This window comes from Pyxicephalus adspersus, chromosome 3 (assembly GCF_032062135.1).
Source record: "Pyxicephalus adspersus chromosome 3, UCB_Pads_2.0, whole genome shotgun sequence".
In the NCBI taxonomy this organism is placed as follows: Eukaryota; Metazoa; Chordata; class Amphibia; order Anura; family Pyxicephalidae; genus Pyxicephalus; species Pyxicephalus adspersus.
Window position 1 is genome coordinate 135,403,599 of NC_092860.1, and position 18,292 is coordinate 135,421,890.

The window sequence follows — 18,292 nt, forward strand, 5'->3', positions numbered from 1 at the left end:
TACATGCCATCAAGTGTTCACGTGTGCATGTCCATATCCAGCTGCTTTTACAACACTTGATCTTGTTATAGAAGTCAAAAATTATAAAATCATTAATTTTAATATACTGATATACTGTATGTGTGTATACATATACACAAAATAAGCGTTACGTTTTGATTTAGCTGCTTGTGTATGCCACTAAATTCCCTATTTCTCTTAATATTCACTTCAGTGATCATTGGGTGTACTATAGATGTTATTTAAACAAGTGTGATGTCAGGTATAATCTTTTTCACCACAATAGACAAAGAGTTTTGTATACACTATTTTTGTAATATACGAACACCATTAAGGCAGTCTGTGTATTGGCTTACTTTAACTCATAACCTACTGCACATAAAAATACAAGGCATGGTAGTACCAAGCCACACCAAACAAGAAAAAAACAGAAGTTTTATGTGCCCACACTTCCTAGTCTAGAAATGTTTGGTCTTCAATAAGCAAGGAGTTCTGTTTACACCAAAGAAAGTAAAAATGAAGCATGTATCATGTTACAGAAAAAGTTTGCTGAGATAAACTAGGGTAGAGCATTACTATATACGTCCCAGTGCTGAAAGCCAATGTAAACAAATAGCATATAAAATGTCAACCAATAATGCTAAATAATGGTGTGGAACTGTTTTGCTGCTGGAGATGGATAATGCTGCAGAGCAGACAATTACTAAGTATATGCACAGAGGTATATGGCAAGATAATGAGAGACACATTTCCCTAACAAACTTCTGGATTGGAACAACAAAATATTCAAACAGATCTGGAACTCCTGGGCAACAGCACAGGGCCTCCAACCTATCTGTGAACCTCAAATGAAAGAGTGCCAGAGAATGCAGAGAAATAGAATACGATGCATTTGGGGCATGGTGGACATGGGGCACCACTTTATATTTGCCCAGGTCACTGTTCTGCCTAAAATCGTCGCTGCTTCTGAATGACAATTTAAGTACAGTATGTGAACATATTAAAAGATTTTTATTTCATTTACTAGTGTTTTTAATGTATAATGTTACTATATATGTTCAAACATAAACAAATCCAAATTTCAACTATGGTACCTACTTTTACCCCCAAATAAAAGGAAAACTGCACTGACTCAAGAATAACTTAGAGCGCAAAATGCAGTTGCTAACATTCAAAACAGTCAATCAAAATCAACACACAGGTGTATTTGTAATCTTGTCTTTGTTCCTGTGGTTTTGTATGTACTTAATGGTGTTTATTTTTATGTTCTGACATCATTCTGTATTTTACGCCCACCTTTTTCTTATTGTTTAATATATGTTTTATTTGTTTTTGGATTTTTTTTGTGATTCTGCATTGTTGTATACTTGTATATGTTAAAATCTTTAATAAAAATTTACATGAAAGTTAAAATAATATGAATAAATGCATCCACGGGTTTGTTATTTAAAACATCTATTTAAAAGGGAAAAAATAAAATCACATGGGCTAATTCTGTTTTTTTGAGTAGGTCATGATAGGTCACTTTCTCCTAAATTATTTTTTGTGCATTAATATTGGCCAGCAGTAGATGGCACTGTATCCTCCTGTTAGGAGTGTTACAAACTCTAATGATGTGTCAGATGTAAAGAGTTTGCTATACATTTTATATGGCAACACAGTGTCATCTAGTGCTGTGACCCCAGTATAAACTTTTTTTCAGTATAAACATTTTTTTTCTAATAGCATTTGCAGGTCAACAAAATCATCTATATACTGTACATTTTGAATGATGAATTTGAGTCTCAAATCTTTCTGCACTCCATTTACAGTACCAGTTGACTGGAAAAGTAAAGCAACCAAATTTACAGGATTTCTAACTAGATATTCTAAAAGCTAAAGCTCCCTCTAATGAATTCACACAACTTCCAGCAGCTCTATCATTGAGGCTGCCATAGATCAGCAGCTGATAATAAAGAAAAGTTGGAATTTGAATTGTGAGTTACTTGGGATGAATCTTTTAATTTTGTTTCACCAGAAATTGAATATTGTTTTTGTTTGCTCAGCTTTCCGCACATTCCTTGGAAAAAAAGATGTTTCTCAAGATATAGAAGATGTGCTGGCAGAAACACTGATACAAAAGAACATCCGCATGGTTTCAGTCATCGAACTTTTCAAGACGCGCTCTGTTAGATGGCAAATTATAACTGCTATGGTGACCATGGCTTGTTATCAGCTGTGAGGCCTTAATGCTGTAAGTAACATCATAATGAGTACAAAGTAAATACAGATGCACTCTTACCCTGTCTTTGGAAGGATCATTTTGTAGTTGAAAAGGTGTTTTTTTGGCAATGGCAATTAGGTGATGTAGGTTGTAATGGGATCACGATAAAGGGCTCACACTGGCCTGCTGATAGGTGGCCTACAACCACAATTTCATCAATCATGTTCCAGTAATTAAGGAGCTCTTGAGAGTTCACCCTTGGCTTTTTATTGTATTTACAGACATAAAAGCTATCATTCAGCGTGCTTTGGGGTATTTAGGATTAAGTCTATCCTTAAATGTGAAAAAATTGACCCTAGGCTACAATAACTGTAATGTACAATGTACTATATGTTTTTTCCCCAAACATTTTTCCACTAGACACTCCTACATTGCTTTCTCGCTGCATTCTTTAGCTAAAAGAAATAAAGAGAAATATCTGGCACATTGAGGTTGGGGGAGAATGTAACTTACTCAGTTTCGTCCCACAAGACTACTCTGGTGCTAGGCCATTTAGGCACCCAGTGCATTCACAAAGAGCAGAGAACTGTGTAGGTTTTAGTTCTTGATTTTTGTTTAAGTGCTTGCTCTTCTTTTTGTAGTTTACTCTAAAGTTTAGGTAACTCTCAATGGCTCAATGGTAGTGACTCTGGCCCACAATTAACATCTGTTGAAATGGATGTGCATTGATATTAGAGGATCAACCAACTCATATACTCATTACGAAATGTATTTAGAGATGTTAAGATGGAACTTTTTTGAACAGTTTAGGAGAATTGGAATATTTAGGAAAAGTCTTGAAGACAAAAATTCTCTAAAAAAAACAGTTTTCTCTTGTAAAAAGAGAACACTTGGCTAATGTATCATTTCTGATAAATGAGATACAACTTTTATTGGACATCCTAAAAACGTCTATCTCACAGTTCTTTTTCTCATTTTCTATGGGTATTAACATACCATCTTCATCCCTGAATAACTATCCTTAGCTTTAAATCAGTATTTTGCCCATCTTGCTCATTTACTCATCTTATTTTAACACCCCTAGCAGTAATCCCGAGTGTGACTCGGGGTGGCTTTTACATGCAAAAAGTGGTAATCCCAAGTCACACTCAGGGTACTTTTAAGAGCCCCCCTTACCTTTGCCCCACGCTCCAGCGGCAATCCGATGGTCCTGCTATGAAGCCGGCGCGCCATTCCGTCGGGGGGCATCGCCGGGCGGGAAATTTAAAAGCAGATTACTGAGTAATCTGCTTTTAAATACCACCCGGGTCCCGCCCACTCCACTGCCCGCATAAGCAGTGAGATGCCAAGCACAATGCAGGACTTCTCCGCCTGGGAGGATGAGTCATCTTCCGTGTGATGTGAGTGGTGATGTATGGGGGGTGTCTCATTTTTTTAAAATTATAATTTATAATTATGTATTATATTATAATTTATTATTATAATATAATAAATAAATATAAATATCATACCTGGGAGTTAATCCTAAAAATTACAGGCCCACAATATGAACAAAAATTTCTATGCAAAAAAAATAGGATCACTTTTTGCATCAAAAAACTGACAGAATTTGTACGCTAGGGGGGTTAAGAGTTAAGTAAAAAACTATATGACAAAAATGTATCAAAAGTTAAAAAAAAAAAAAAAATCACCCAACATTTTTCACTACTACAGTGGTGTCCTCTGGTGTACACATACCATGGTGAAAGTGCCCCCATTATGACAGATGAGAAAGTGAATAGGGAGCCAGTGTAGGATTTAGTCCCAATTCCCCTTCTCATGGGTGCATTAGTTATCAGTAGGGCATGATAACAAAAATGGTGATAAAACATTAGGGTTATGATCAAACACTGGTTAATTGTTGCCTGAGACAAATGGTTTTTGTCATCACAGGTAAAAATCTGTTCATAGATTGAGCACAGTTGGGTAGGTTAAACTTTTATAACCCAGTTGAAACAAGTTTTTTACTTTCTATCGTGTGCCCTGGAATTTTATGATTGGACAAGGTACCTTTCTCTCTTGGTGATAATACTGCTTCTTGCCCTTTCATACAAATGCTTTAAGCTGCAAAAGCTAAGCAACAGTAACAAGGTGTGTGACTCAGAAGAGGAGATAGGGCACATGTGAGACCAGTTCTGTAACACATTGACAGCTAATTAGTGAGAGAACTGAGTCTAAAGGTACATGCATACCCTAGATAATTGTTGCCAAAGGTGAATTATTGTGATTTGTGTGTGTTTTGGGCAATAATTTAGAATGTGTACATGGCAGATTGACAAACAGTTGAATGGAGATGACTACTGTCAACTCTAAGAAGGAGATCGCAGTAGGATTCACTCGCTTGTTCTCCCCCTCTCCTTTCCATGGAACTGAACAGTGCTGTGTGTGTGTACAGCACTTATTGATTCTAGTGTCACTGGAAAAAATCATGAAGGATTCAAATGGAGACAATTGGCAGACTTTTTCAAGATCAGGTACAATGTGTTTGGCATAACTTTTTATGTTCCTTTCTTTTTAGATTTGGTTCTACACCAACAGCATATTTGAGGCCGCTGGTATACAGCAACGTACCATTCCATATATTACCCTCTCCACAGGTGGCGTAGAAATTTTGGCTGCTATTGTATCTGTAAGTACTGTTAGTGTTATGTTATTAATATTTTGTGCTGCTTTATTATAAAATAAGAATTACTTTATATCCTGAAGGTATCAGTTATCACTGGGATTTTCCTAGTCTGTCTGGACTGGGGGTCAGCAGACTTTTTGGACTACTAGGCCATTTCAGGAGGTCAAGAAGGCACACTAGTCCAGAAGAAACAAGGTGTCCAAGGAAAGGTTTTTTCCAACCATGACTTCAAGCGAGCAGTCTCAGTCTTTCGCTCATCTGCGGTGTAGTCTCTGTACGTGTGTAAATGCTTGGCATCGAAATGCTCCTTCCGCTTCAACTGCTTGAGTACTGTTGGTATCGTTGCATACTAAACACAGGGCTTTGTTGCCACGTTGGACGAAGATTAATTCAGGGTTGAAGACACGACATTCGAGGTCAACCTTCTTGAGACTGGTAGCTGTGCGTTGCTTCTGCTCTTTAGGCATTTTAATTGGGGTTACTGTGCTGGAACTCAATGATTTCGATGATATTGTGGAAACTAGTTAGGCGGGATCCAACAATAAATAACTAGGGTTGCGTTAGGCCGGACTGGAATACTGGCTAGGCGGTATCGGGCCTACAGGCCTGAGTTTGCCTACGTCTGGTCTAGACCAAAGTTTCTCAACCAGAGTTCCTCCACAGGCTTCCAGGGGTTCCTTAAGCAATGAGCAGTTTGTGTCTCTCAGGTCAGATTAGGTGACACCAATGACCTTTTTGGCTATATTTATCCTGTGTCAGCACAATCTGTATGTGTGGCAGCACACTGGCTCAGTGGTTAGCACTCAGGCCCTTGCAGCGCTGGGTCCCAGGTTTGAATCTCAGCCAGGACAGTATCTACATGGAGTTTGTAGGTTCTCCCCGTGTCTGCATGGGTTTCCTCCAGGTACTCTGGTTTCCTCCCACATTCCAAAAGGTTAATTGGCTTCCCCTCAAAATTGACCTAAGACTACTTTAATGACATATGACTATGGTAGGGACATTAGTATGTGAGCTCCTTTGAGGGACAGTTACATGAATATCAACTTTGTACAGCGCTGAGTAATATGATGGGGCTATATAAATACTGTGTAATAAAAATATCTGTAAGGGTGACATTCTTGCCCCACACCAGCAATGTAGGAGGCATTCTTCCCACTGACAACCTCAGCTATATAAATACTGTGTAATAAAAATATCTGTAAGGGTGACATTCTTGCCCCACACCAGCAATGTAGGAGGCATTCTTCCCACTGACAACCTCACTAAGATAATGTGAGTTCTGTATATAGTAATTATATACTGTATATAGTAATAGAAGGCTTGAAAGTAATTTCCTTGGTTCCTCCATGTTAAAAACTCGAGAAAAGTTGCCCTAGAGAATGTTTAAACTACATATAATGCAATACTCATATGGAGGTAATATAAATATAACTACCAAGATCTGTATCTTCATTAAATAAATCCATTTTATTCATTTCTATAGCAAATTTTTGCTAATTGTAGCTCTCTATAGATTTTAAAAAGTGACTGATTTTATCTTAAGTTTGTTAGGTCTATTAATATGCAAATGTACTAATATCCTAAACCTCTAGATATATCTATTAACTGTACACTGCAAAGCAAAGGTTCACTTAAGGATAGGGCAGACACAGGTATCACATAATTTAGGAGTAAAGCTACGTACACACTTCCAATTATTATCGTTGGAAAACGAACGACGAACGATCCTGCACAATATCTACGAACGATCGTATAGCACATCGATCGTTCGTCGTTCGTTTTGAACGATAAAAATTGGAAGTGTGTACGCACCTTAAGTTTGCACCTATTTTGCCCAACCATTGCAACTTGATTATTAACACAATAATTAAAGGGAAACCTTTTACTAGCTCCTAGGGGTGAGATTGGGGGAATTTTTTTTTATTCTACCAAGACAGGTCTTTCTCATACGCTGTTTCTCAGAAGTCAGGACAAAACAAAAGTTCATGAAAAGTCATTTTTTATTTTCTGTTTTGTACAACCTTATGTCAATATTTGTGAGTAGAACATTGTGCGGTCTGTGAACTTTTGCTATGTCTCCTGGGGGATAATACGCTGATATCTATTTTTCACATAAAGCCATCGTGGCCTTTGTCAAAACCTGGATTCATTTGTCATGATTAAGTTGCTTTTTCTAATATTTAGCCAGTTCTGGTGAACCTTAAGTCCCAGACATGCCTAGTTTGGTCTCTGTAAACTCTGTATCTTGTAGTGATTATTAATCTGAGGGTTGGTATTTCATAAAACCTGTACTTACGGAATTAATAAATAATGGCTAGAACCAGGGCCTCTTGGGAGTGTCTACAAGCATCCTAATCTATGCCCCTCAGACAGTCCCTAGCCTGCTATAATTGGATGGTCCTATAAGTCATATTAGTGTTGGCATAGAAAACGCCATGCAAGTCTCGCAGAGTAAGTTATATACCATCTTGTGGCTAAGGACAACGGCACTGACACATTGAGCACTGCAAGGAGCCCAGTGACTGATAACTTGGACTTTACATAGCAACCTGGACCAAGGAAAACCAACTCTACCTAAGTATTATTTCACAGTTTTCCCTTTTTATTTTATGCTGTTGCTATAGTTCTGTTATTATTTGATTAGACTTATTTTTCTGTAATTGTTTTTGCACTGTTTTTGTATGGTTTTAACTAGAGATGAGCGAATTTCTCAAAAATCTGATTCGGCCGGTCCACCGAATTACCGAAAAGATTTGCTTCTATCCGAATTTATTTGCAGCGAATCGCATGAAAAAACGTCTATTTCTGGCCTTCAGAGAGCCTTGATAGTGGTGTAGAACACTGTGCTTTGCAGTAACACGCATAAGGGAGTCTGCTTTTGTACCCACTTCTACTTTTGTACCCACTCCTGCTTTTGGCTACCAAATCATAAGCCAATTTTGATGGGGCCATACAGGCCTTACAGCTGCTACACAGACAGGATCCGTTGTGCGTCTCCTGTTTCCTTCCTTCTGACAGATCAGAAGAAGGGTCAAATAAATAGTGATGTCATCCAGGCCACAAAGGCAAAATAGTGGCCCAGTCATGGAGTGGGGAGGGTGGGAGAATAGCTTGAGAAATCCACAGAGTGGCACAATGACATAGTGGTGAGGTGGAAGCAGCATGAGGAGGCCACAGAGTGTCCCAATGACAGAGTCTGGAGGTGGCGGCAGCATCAGCAGGCCACAGAGTGGCACAATGACAGAGCCTGGAGGTGGCGGTAGCAGCAGCATCAGGAGGAGGCCACGGAGTAGCACAATGACAGAGTCTGGAGTTGGCGAAAGCATCAGGAGGCTACAGAGTGGGCCATGTTAACCTCCTCCGGCGGCTTAACAAAAAACTGCCACACTGCCGAGTAGGTGATTTTCCCCCCAACACTCCACACTGACTGACTGCTACCGCCGCTGCCTCCGTAAACCCCTGTACCACTACATCCCGGGCAGGTAGGCTGCTGCGAAGCAGGTGGTCTACCCCGGACACGTTTGGCTCCCGACCTCCCACTGCTGCCACCCTGTTGACTACCAGCCATGTTTCCACCTTGCTGCCTCATCCCCTGCTTCACAGGCAAGCTGCCACCCTCTTCTCCTGATGATGATGAAGCCCCTTCTTCACCTGGCTCCCAAGTGCGATCGGCTTCATCATCATCGAGTAGTGTATGCACGTCACTGATGTCCTCCTCAACGGTCTCTTGGTCAGGAGCCTGACTGCTCGCAACACCACCTCCGACGCAACTCTCCTCATTGCTATTTGCCCGTCTAGCAGAGAAAGCGGATGCCTCCTCCAGATCTTGGCTGGGCAGTAGCTGCTGACTGTCCTCTACTAGCTCGTCCTCGCTATATAGTGGAGCTGAGCCCACAGCATACAATACTTCTGTGGCTGAGGGAACAGCAAAGGACAGGCAAGTTGAGGACAGGTGAGGGCACAGGGTCTGCTCCCAGGCCATGCCAACTAAGGGTGGTGTCTGACGAACCCACCGACTGTTGGCTGGGAGTGTCTGATGTCACTTGGGATGTAGTGGATGACCGAGTTAACTAATCAAGAATAGCTGGGTTGCTGGTCAAGACACGACCGCTAGATGACACCGGGAGCTCAGGCCTTTTGCTGCGACTCCTGCTGACACGCAACCTTACTCTGCTGCGACCTCCGCCTGCGCCAGAAACATTTAGGCCTCTGGCACTCCTCTGTGCGTGCCCTGCCACTTCTCTGTCTGACATACTTTTAGCTGAACTAAATAAAATGAAAGCAAATTAAAACACAACTAAAAGTGATGAATATATTTTAATCTTTGTACAGAAATAGGCCACTAAACACTTTTACCACAAATCACTGCAACAGTGAACTGCGTATATATTTTTCTTTTTGTACTCAAATACGTCTCTAAATGCTTTCAGCACATTTAACTGCAGACGTGAACTGAGAATATATTTGTATTTTTGTACTGAAATACGTCACTATATAAGCTGTCTCTGGAGTTCTTTTAAATCACTGACCATGGTGACTAGATACTAATCTGAAACTAGGCCTGTGAACACAGGATACTGCGAGTCCATTTCCACCTATTTCAATGAATGCTATAAAGACTGAGAACTAGATTTGGATTTCCTGACACTCTGTACTTCAACCCTTTCTCATATTGTTTGAAAAAAAAATCCTAGACAAATGTGAACTGGGTTAATTTGTGTTCTGGGGAAAATAACAGCTGCTTCTCTCGGGGTGAGTCTTACATGTGTTTTTTTTAATCAGTTTACACCCCCCTCAGAGGTTGAAAACAAAACACTGAATCTGTTTTTTACCCTAAACAGTACAACCAGAACCTAGATGTTTCTATGTATTCCAAACCCAGAGGAAGATATTTATGCAAAAAGCAAACCTATACATGCATGGATTTGTTTTAATACCTCTCTGTTCAGCTGTTACACAAAAAATAAATACTCATTATATCCAGGTATGGAGGAGCATGCAATTCTTATTCTCTCATGTGGTAGGGCTGGAAGATTGGCCCAGCACTGTTACCTGTGGGCAGGTGGAGTTTTCTCTGCACTGTATATGCTCAGCCTAGACAGTATAGAAAAGGCTGGAAAGAATAGCTAGATAAATAAAGGAAGGTTAACATGTGCTGCTGGGAAGGGCAAATTAAAGGCTCACTTCACATTACAACTTGCTGGTTATGTTTTGCCTTCTCTGTTTTCTAACACCTTTTTGTTTTATTTACCTTATTTTAGTTCCAGTGACATCATTACTAGGTATCTCTGCTTCTTTAAGCAATACAGACTGAACTTGGCTGGGAGGAGATGCTAACGCAGTGCAGTCCCTTAAAAACTGAAGCTATAGTAACACCTACATGTGGTGCCATGTCGCCATGATTAAAAGAACTGAAATTGAATAAATCAATGTGCAGGCTGAAAAGGAAATGCTGAGATAATGCTAGATAATGTAATGGGTTTTCTCAGACCTTTCACAGCTTCTAATGCACACTGTGACATTTACAATGTGCAGTGAAATCGAAGCAAGCTATTTTAGTACAGTAGAGAATTCTGTACAACTATGCAAGATGGAAAGTAAGGCTGGAGTTCATCTTTAATTTATTTAATAAAAATTGATATCTACAGGCAAAAGTAAAGCTTCAGTACTTTTAACTGGCAACTTTTGTAAAACAATCTTTGTATTATGCATCCATTTATTGTAGTACTAAAGACATACACATAAGATAACACCACAGGAGTCTTCCTACACTGACAAGCATTTAACTTGTCAGTCAATTTATGCACATTTTGTACCTATTGTGGCAGAGATGTGATGACAATTTAAGTGTTTTAGTATTCAAAAGGAAAGTTCTATATTTTTTTTCAGTAATGGATATACAAAGCACAATTGTGTAAAGGATTGATGTCAAGAGGGTTCGTCCACCCAAGTCTGATATGTCTGGTGGGTGTGGGAGAATTCAAACAATAGTTGCTTCTTTCACTAATATTGGTGCAGAGATCCCTAAGCTTGAGGTCTCCTATTACCCCGCTGCACTCTCTCCCCTTCATTCTCATTACAATCATTCCTGGTCATCATCTATCCCATACTCCAAGTTGTTCTGCTACACCCAGAGCAGCTTATCATGAGACCTGAACATTTTCATATGATAAAAGGGAACAGGAATGGTTTTAGCCAATATGGAGTCCAGGGCAAATAGGTGGGGACCCCAAATGAACAATATTCTAGCTCTCTGCACGCATTGCCATTCCTGTCAACTGGGGCCCATCAGAAGGGGTTCTGGGCAATTGCCCAGTTTGCCTTATCCTAAAACCAGCCCTGGAGGAGAAAAAGTCACATGTAAGGTCCCATTCAGAGCTAATGCAGGTTTAGTCCCAAGACTAAAACAGCAAAACAGCATTTTGAAAACCTATTCTGTGCCCATCCCTGAAAGGTTTTTCTACTTGACTTGAATTTTCCTGATTTCATAGTGACACCATTCCACTGTCCAGATATAGTTCCCTAATTGGCCACTGACGCCGTCTCAATAAACATTTTCAATTTGTTCAGCTTTCTCCACTTTCAATGATTTGTAGTTAGATGGGGATAAAAGTTTAATCTCTAGTCATTTATATAAGAATAATCAAAGACATAGTTTGCCACAAATAATTAAGAAAGAGTGTATAAAATGGAAAATAGAAAACTACAGGCATTTGCTTTTTGCAAAGCTAAACTTTAAGTTAGGCAACAAAAATGAACTTTTCTAATGAGCCATTGGTTGTAATCCCCACAGCTACAGAGTCAAAGGGCATAGATCTATGTAACACCTATGCTGTGGCTTACTGCTGTATTGGGTTTTTGGTACAGGAGACCTATAATTAGAGGAAGCACATCTCAGAGTGTGTGTCAAACTTTTTTTAGTTCTTCCTCTGAGCAAAGTAAAATTAATTGGTGAGAGTGAGGAAATGTTGACTGTGAGGTTAAATAAGGTGAAAAAAAGATAATTGAACTCTGTGGCTGAAAAGTTGATATGGCAGATGAAGGGGAATAATGTAATACACATTATATTATGGAGTGTGTATGAATTGTTGTGTGGTAGATATTTAAAGAGTGGTTGCTGTTGCATTGGTTAAAATTTGCAGGTTTTTAGGGGATTTAGTCCTAAATATACAGAGAATTTGTGTTGTTTTTCTATGAACAATATAAGAAATAAACACAAATCTAATTGCATGCTTCAACTAGAAGGACTGACATGGTCAGTGTTAAGCTGCGTACACACGGCAAATTTTTCTCGCCCGATAATCGGTATCGGCCAATTATCGGGCGAAAATCTGCCGTGTGTACAGTCGGTCGTCGTCCATCGTCCGACGACCGTCCTGGCGGATCCATGGACGATGGACGACGACCGATCCTAATGAAAGGGAAGGGGAGAGCGCGCAGCAGGGTGCCGCTCCGTCGCTCTCCCCCTCCCCTCTCCATAGAGCATGAACGGTGCTGTATGTACAGCATCGTTCATGCATCGTGCAGTCTTTTCTCGTTGGAAAGGATCGTGAAAGATCCTTTCCAACGAGAAAAATTGCAGGTGTGTATGCAGCTTTAGGGTCATGGTGGTGAACATCTACCAAGGTGCTGATACTGGAAAGGCTAGGTACAGGAAGAGATGCAGGATTATAACATTTTTACACCTGGGGCTCATGCATATGGGTGGAATTTATTATCCTTTTGAACCTCCGTAACTATCTTGAATTACATCTGCCAATATATACAATGTAGCTGCCCACGTATGAACGTATTTATATTTATATCATATTTATTATTATTATAGATTTAGATTTAAAATATAGATTATGATAGAATCTTTATAAGGCCCATCACTGGTAGTGATTTTAACATAAATTATGCCAAAATCTAAAACAGGCGGCAAGACAGTTGTTGTCAGTGCACTACCAGGGAGCAGTGTTCTAGACAAATGGTATACTTCCAGTATCAATAATAATAATTCTTTTTATCCTATGACAAAATTATTTTTAGTCTCAAACACAATGATCCTAATATTTTTAAAGCTCCTCAAGACTGGATAAGTTAAAATATCATGGAATGATATGGGACATCTACCAAACCTGTAAAAAAAAAATTCTAAAAATCATTGCTATTACTTAGTAAATATTTTCAATCCATTCCAGGTTTGCTGGATAGCTCAGGTGCTCCCATGATAGTCTATCATGATTTCTTTCACCAGTCCTTGAGATATTTAATAAACCAGGGCGGAAAGCTCTATAACTTTAACACAGACTTTGTGGCATTACAAAACTCAGCTGTTTTATAACATTGATGCTGAAGAGAGTATCTGAGATTTAAGCTCCTGGGTGGTAACCCTGAGTGTGACTCGGAGTAAAAAAAAGAAGTTGGAAGCGGTAACCCTGCGTCACACTTGGGGTAGCTAAACCTATCAGAAATATTAGTAAATCGAGTCTTACCTGATACGCCGGCGACCCTCATCGTCCTTTGGGTCTTCCTTCTTCCTCCAGCCAGCGTTCTCTGTAACTGATGACTCACCGGGGAGTTCCCGATGACATTGGTGCATAAGAACGTTTCATTTGGGGCGTGGCGGGAAATTCAAATCTATTTGTATTGCATTCAATACAAAATAACTGCATTGAATGCAATACAGTGGATTTATATGTGTAAAAGCTGTACATCTTTTATAAACATTTATCTTACAGTATAATTTATTAGTATGAGTATAATATTTATTTATTTTTTTTAATTTAAAAATAAACTTTTTTTTCAATTTATTTAATATATTTTTTTGACATGATTTTGTGTTTCAAACTTTTTTTTTACTCTATATACTCTAATACTATTATAATATACTGTAAAATAAATTTTCATGAAAAACTATGTACCGCTGTTATGCATATAAAACTGAAATGAACCGCCCAGGATGTTAATAGGAGTAATAGGGTAAATTTCAGTTTGCAGTATAATTTAAGAGGGCAATAAACCTATACTCATCCATCCTTCCCACCGCTCCTCTTCTTCTGCCTCTCTTGTAGTCTCTGCCCCTGATTCATCAATAAAATCCGCGCTCGCTGGAAGCGCGAAAGTACGCTGAATAGCGCGATCGCGTACGATTTCGGATCGCGAATACGAATGCGCGACCGATAATCCGATTCTGCTTGATGAATCAGGGGCTCTGTCTAGTTCTCTTCACTGGCTTCCCTTTCAACTTAGAATCAAATTCAAGCTCCTGTGCTTTGCCTTTAAATCCCTCCACAGTTCTTGTCCCATTTACCTTTCTGACCTGTTAAAAAAAAAATATTCCCCTAGCCGCTCTGTCAGCTCCTCCCATGACCTACAACTGACTTCCTCACTCATAACTTCATCACACGCACAGCTCCAAGCCATTTCTAGAGCTGCCCCAAATCTCTGGAATGGTCTTCCTCATCCTATTTTTTGCTCCTACTTTCTGCTCATTTAAAAGAGCACTTAAAATCTTTGCAAACTTGCCTACCCGTTTTCTTCTGTCTTTTAAACCCTCACTACTTACCCACCACTACATATCTCACCTCCTATTGTGTATTAATTCCCCCACCTACTAGATTGTAAGCTCTTCAGGGCAGGGTCCTCTCCTCCTGCGTCACTGTCTGTATTAGTCTGTCATTTGCAACCCCTATTTAATGTACAGTGCTGCATAATATGTTGGCACCATATAAATCATGTTTATAATTATTATTATTATTATTATTATTATTAATAATAATAATAATAATAATATACTGATAAGATAGATAAGATAGACATTCTTCTTTTCTCCTCTCTTCTATTCTCTCTTTGTTCTGTGTTTTTGACACAGTTGTATGTTTAGAAAGCTACTTCATAGGCTGAAGGATCTCACCTTTAATCAGGAAAGTCAGGGTAGAGTCAACGACCTCAGGGTTGTTTCTTACATATATTTTAAAAATCAAAGTTTAAACAGAAAAGAAAAGTTGCCTCTTATTTTCTGTTGTTGGCTGGCTGTGATTTTTTTCTATTTTTACCCAAAGCAAGTGTTATAAATCATCCATATTTTTTGCTACAATTTTACTGTAAAAATATTTTAATTTGGCAATACAGTGTCTGCCTTTCCCTGTGATCATATAGTACATGCTACAAAAACACTGTGACCAAAGAAAACTATTTGACAAAATAAATATATAATTCTATCATTCATTGCTATTATTGTTTGGAAAAGAGTTGACAATTTTATTATCTTGAAAGAAATGAAGAAGTAACAAATTATGATCCCTGCCAAGTAGCTGACATTGTAGACTGTATATCTAGTTCATCTCCTTAGCCGCAGCAGGGTTATGAATCAAACAAATCATATTTGATCAATTCCCATGTATGTCATTACTGCTGCTGGTGAAGGACCAGCACACCAACAAACAGTTCTTCCTATCCTTTGTCACACAAGTAATTAAGTGCTACCTGTGAGTATGAAATTGGGTTTTACTAATCTGTCTGTGCATTTCTTATCTGGGAACAAATGCAAACTTTTTTGAGTTCTACAAGTTTAGCAGGTTCTAAAGGGCATTTATTATTAGGCTATGTTCTATGTGGGTAGTTATTTCAAGCGTTGCCACTGTGATTCACTGCTTTGCAGCCAGTACTGAACCGCCCAATAGCCTAAATAGCTTTGAAAAAAAGGACTATTAAAAACCTATTTTCACAGATGGTAAAAAGCGGGGCTGTTACGACTTTTCAGAAGCTCTATCTCAGGTCAGTATGTCACATAACACATTCCATGGACTGGCATAGGAACATTTTTCAGCCATATTATCAGACATTTGCAAGCAGCTTCAAAGCAATATAACATGTTCTAAATAACAGCATATGACCTGTGTTCCTTTAACAAGTGGCAAGAGAATGTATTTGTTTACTAGAGTATTTCCACATACATTCATTAATGAATGTCAGTACATATTCTGAGAATGACTGGATACAGTTGTTAACCACCCATCTGATTTTACAAGCAACACAATTGTAATTTAAATTATGATTTATCACCCATAGAATTACTATCAATACAACTGTATGTATACATCAGATTTACCACTTGCCTTGGGAAAATGCAAACATACCAAGCAAATAGTTTATGCAAAGCAAGTTGACCAAGCTTTTAAAAGATTTCTTGTTTGCACTGGATAACATCTAATGACAATCAAAATCCTTTATTAGTAGCCCTCTTTGTACAGTGATAAATTTAATTTATTAGTTTATGCATTTAGTTAGTGCTGATATCTACTTGTAAAGTCTATTTTCATGTTACTGTCACTTAGAGCAGCTCACAATCTAATCTACCTACTATAGTCATCTGTGATGAACATAGTGTAGGAGGCATTTGAAGGGAAGCTACCCTCAAATTTGTGCCGTGGAATGTCTGAAATGTAAAATTAAATTGGAATGCTTGGAGAAAATCTGTGCAAATATAGGGGAGAAATATTTAAACTACAAGCGTTGTCGTGGCCAGAATTCAAACCTACAACCCTAGTGGTGCAAGGCCATGGTGCTAGTCACGAAATCACTGCTAAATGATATATAACTATCAATAAGAGCAATGTGTGTTTGGTGGCCACACTTCTAGTCCTCACTATAATTCAACAGGGGCTAATTTTCTAAGGCTTCTAGATAGCAACATAAATAAGGTTGTGTCGGTATCCTAATTGTCCTCTGTGCTTCCCAATTTACCATGTATTTACTGCAACTACTAACTCTATCTAAACACTAGCAGCTACCAGCACGCCCCATACCCTGCAAACCCTCACTTTTGGAATAAATTCAGACAAAATCAGATTCTTGCAAATGACCAATAGACCTACTTTGCCCTACCCTAATACTAACCTTGCTCATTCCATCTCCAAAAGTCAATGCAGTAGTTGACTATTGTCACAGGTATTCCTCCAATATACCATGCTTATGTTCTGACTTTTTGAGGTACGTTATTTTTCAAGGAATTATAGAAGGAGGTACAGAGCCCTAATGGTTGACATGAATTAGTCATATCACTGGAGGTTCTATATATATAATATATATATACCGTATTTTCCAGCGTATAAGACGACTTTTTAACCCCAAAAAATCTGTGCCAAAGTCGGGGGTCGTTTTATAGGCCGGGTACTTACCTGCAGCTTGCTTCCCCTTGCTTCATATGTCCGGCGCATATGGTGGGGGGTGCCGCGGGCGAGTCTCCACTCTGTGCGGGGAGTATGAAGCAAGGGGAAGCAAGCTGCACACATCTTCCTGCGCCTCGAGGAGGAGAACGTGAGCGTGGATTGGCTCTCCACCAGAACCCCCCCATTCGACTCGGAGGGCTGCGCGTCTTAGGGTTGAGTGTGGAGCGCGCCTTAAAGGGACAGTGTACCTAGGCACTGGCTGTCTGCCGGCATTTACTAAAGCGCCTGGCTGTCTGTGCCCTGCCTTTTCATTTTTATTTGGTGTGCGTTGGAAGAGGGGTAGTCTTATACGGCGAGTATATTCCAAACTATATTTTAACTGGAAAAGTTGGGGGTTGTCTTATACGCCAGAAAATACGGTATATATATATATATATATATATACATACAAGTAGTCCCCAGGTTAAGGACATCAGACATACGGATGCCTCATAGATACGAACGGGGCTTCCCTGCTTGCTCCTGTGCAGAACAGAGGCTTGAAGGGGGGAGGGGGCGGTTTGCATGACTTGAAGAATTATTTTGCTAAACACAGCTGAGGTTGTGGGTGATCTTAGGGGGGGTGAGCTTTTTCTGCAGCCTCTTGTGTTTTATGACCAAGATAAACTCTGCAGTTGTTTCTTTTTGCAAATTAAAGCACAGCTTGCTCTAGAAGTTAATGAATGTCTAGGCTCCATAAATTTTTTTTTGCTTTGTTTGTGAATAACTCACAGTGAGGATTTTATACAGTAACTGACACCATGCTCCCTAATAATATGTCGAGACAAACATCTGTCGTAATTGCATTTACTAAAATAATGTACCTGTTCCAACCTACAAATAAATTCAACTATATATATAAAATTGGATGTATGTATGTATGTATGTGTTTGTTCCACCATCACTCGAAAACGCATGGAGACATTTCAACCAAACTTGCCATACATATGACTCAGACTCATGTGAGTGCACCTGTCATCTTTGTACAGCACTGTGCTACATGTCAGAGCTATATTTGGATGTTTGTATGTCATCACTAGGAAACGCATGGAGACATTTCAACCAAACTTGCCATACATATGACTCAGACTCATGTGAGTGCACCGCTGATCTTTGTGCAGCGCTGTGCTATATGTCAGAGCTATATTTGGTGATCATTAGGAAACACATGGAGACATTTAAACCAAACTTGCTAGACATATGACACTGCTGATCTTTGAACAGTGCTAT

General features: G+C 39.2%; 1 protein-coding gene across 1 annotated transcript in view; it reads left to right on the forward strand.

The window, feature by feature from the left end:
* The window catches only part of SLC2A9 (solute carrier family 2 member 9), a 163,392-nt gene that overhangs the window by 64,279 nt on the left and 80,821 nt on the right, over positions 1 to 18,292 (forward strand). The window contains 2 exon segments of the mRNA XM_072406441.1: positions 2,046 to 2,233; positions 4,761 to 4,871. Of these exon segments, the coding sequence (XP_072262542.1) occupies positions 2,046 to 2,233; positions 4,761 to 4,871 (299 nt within the window).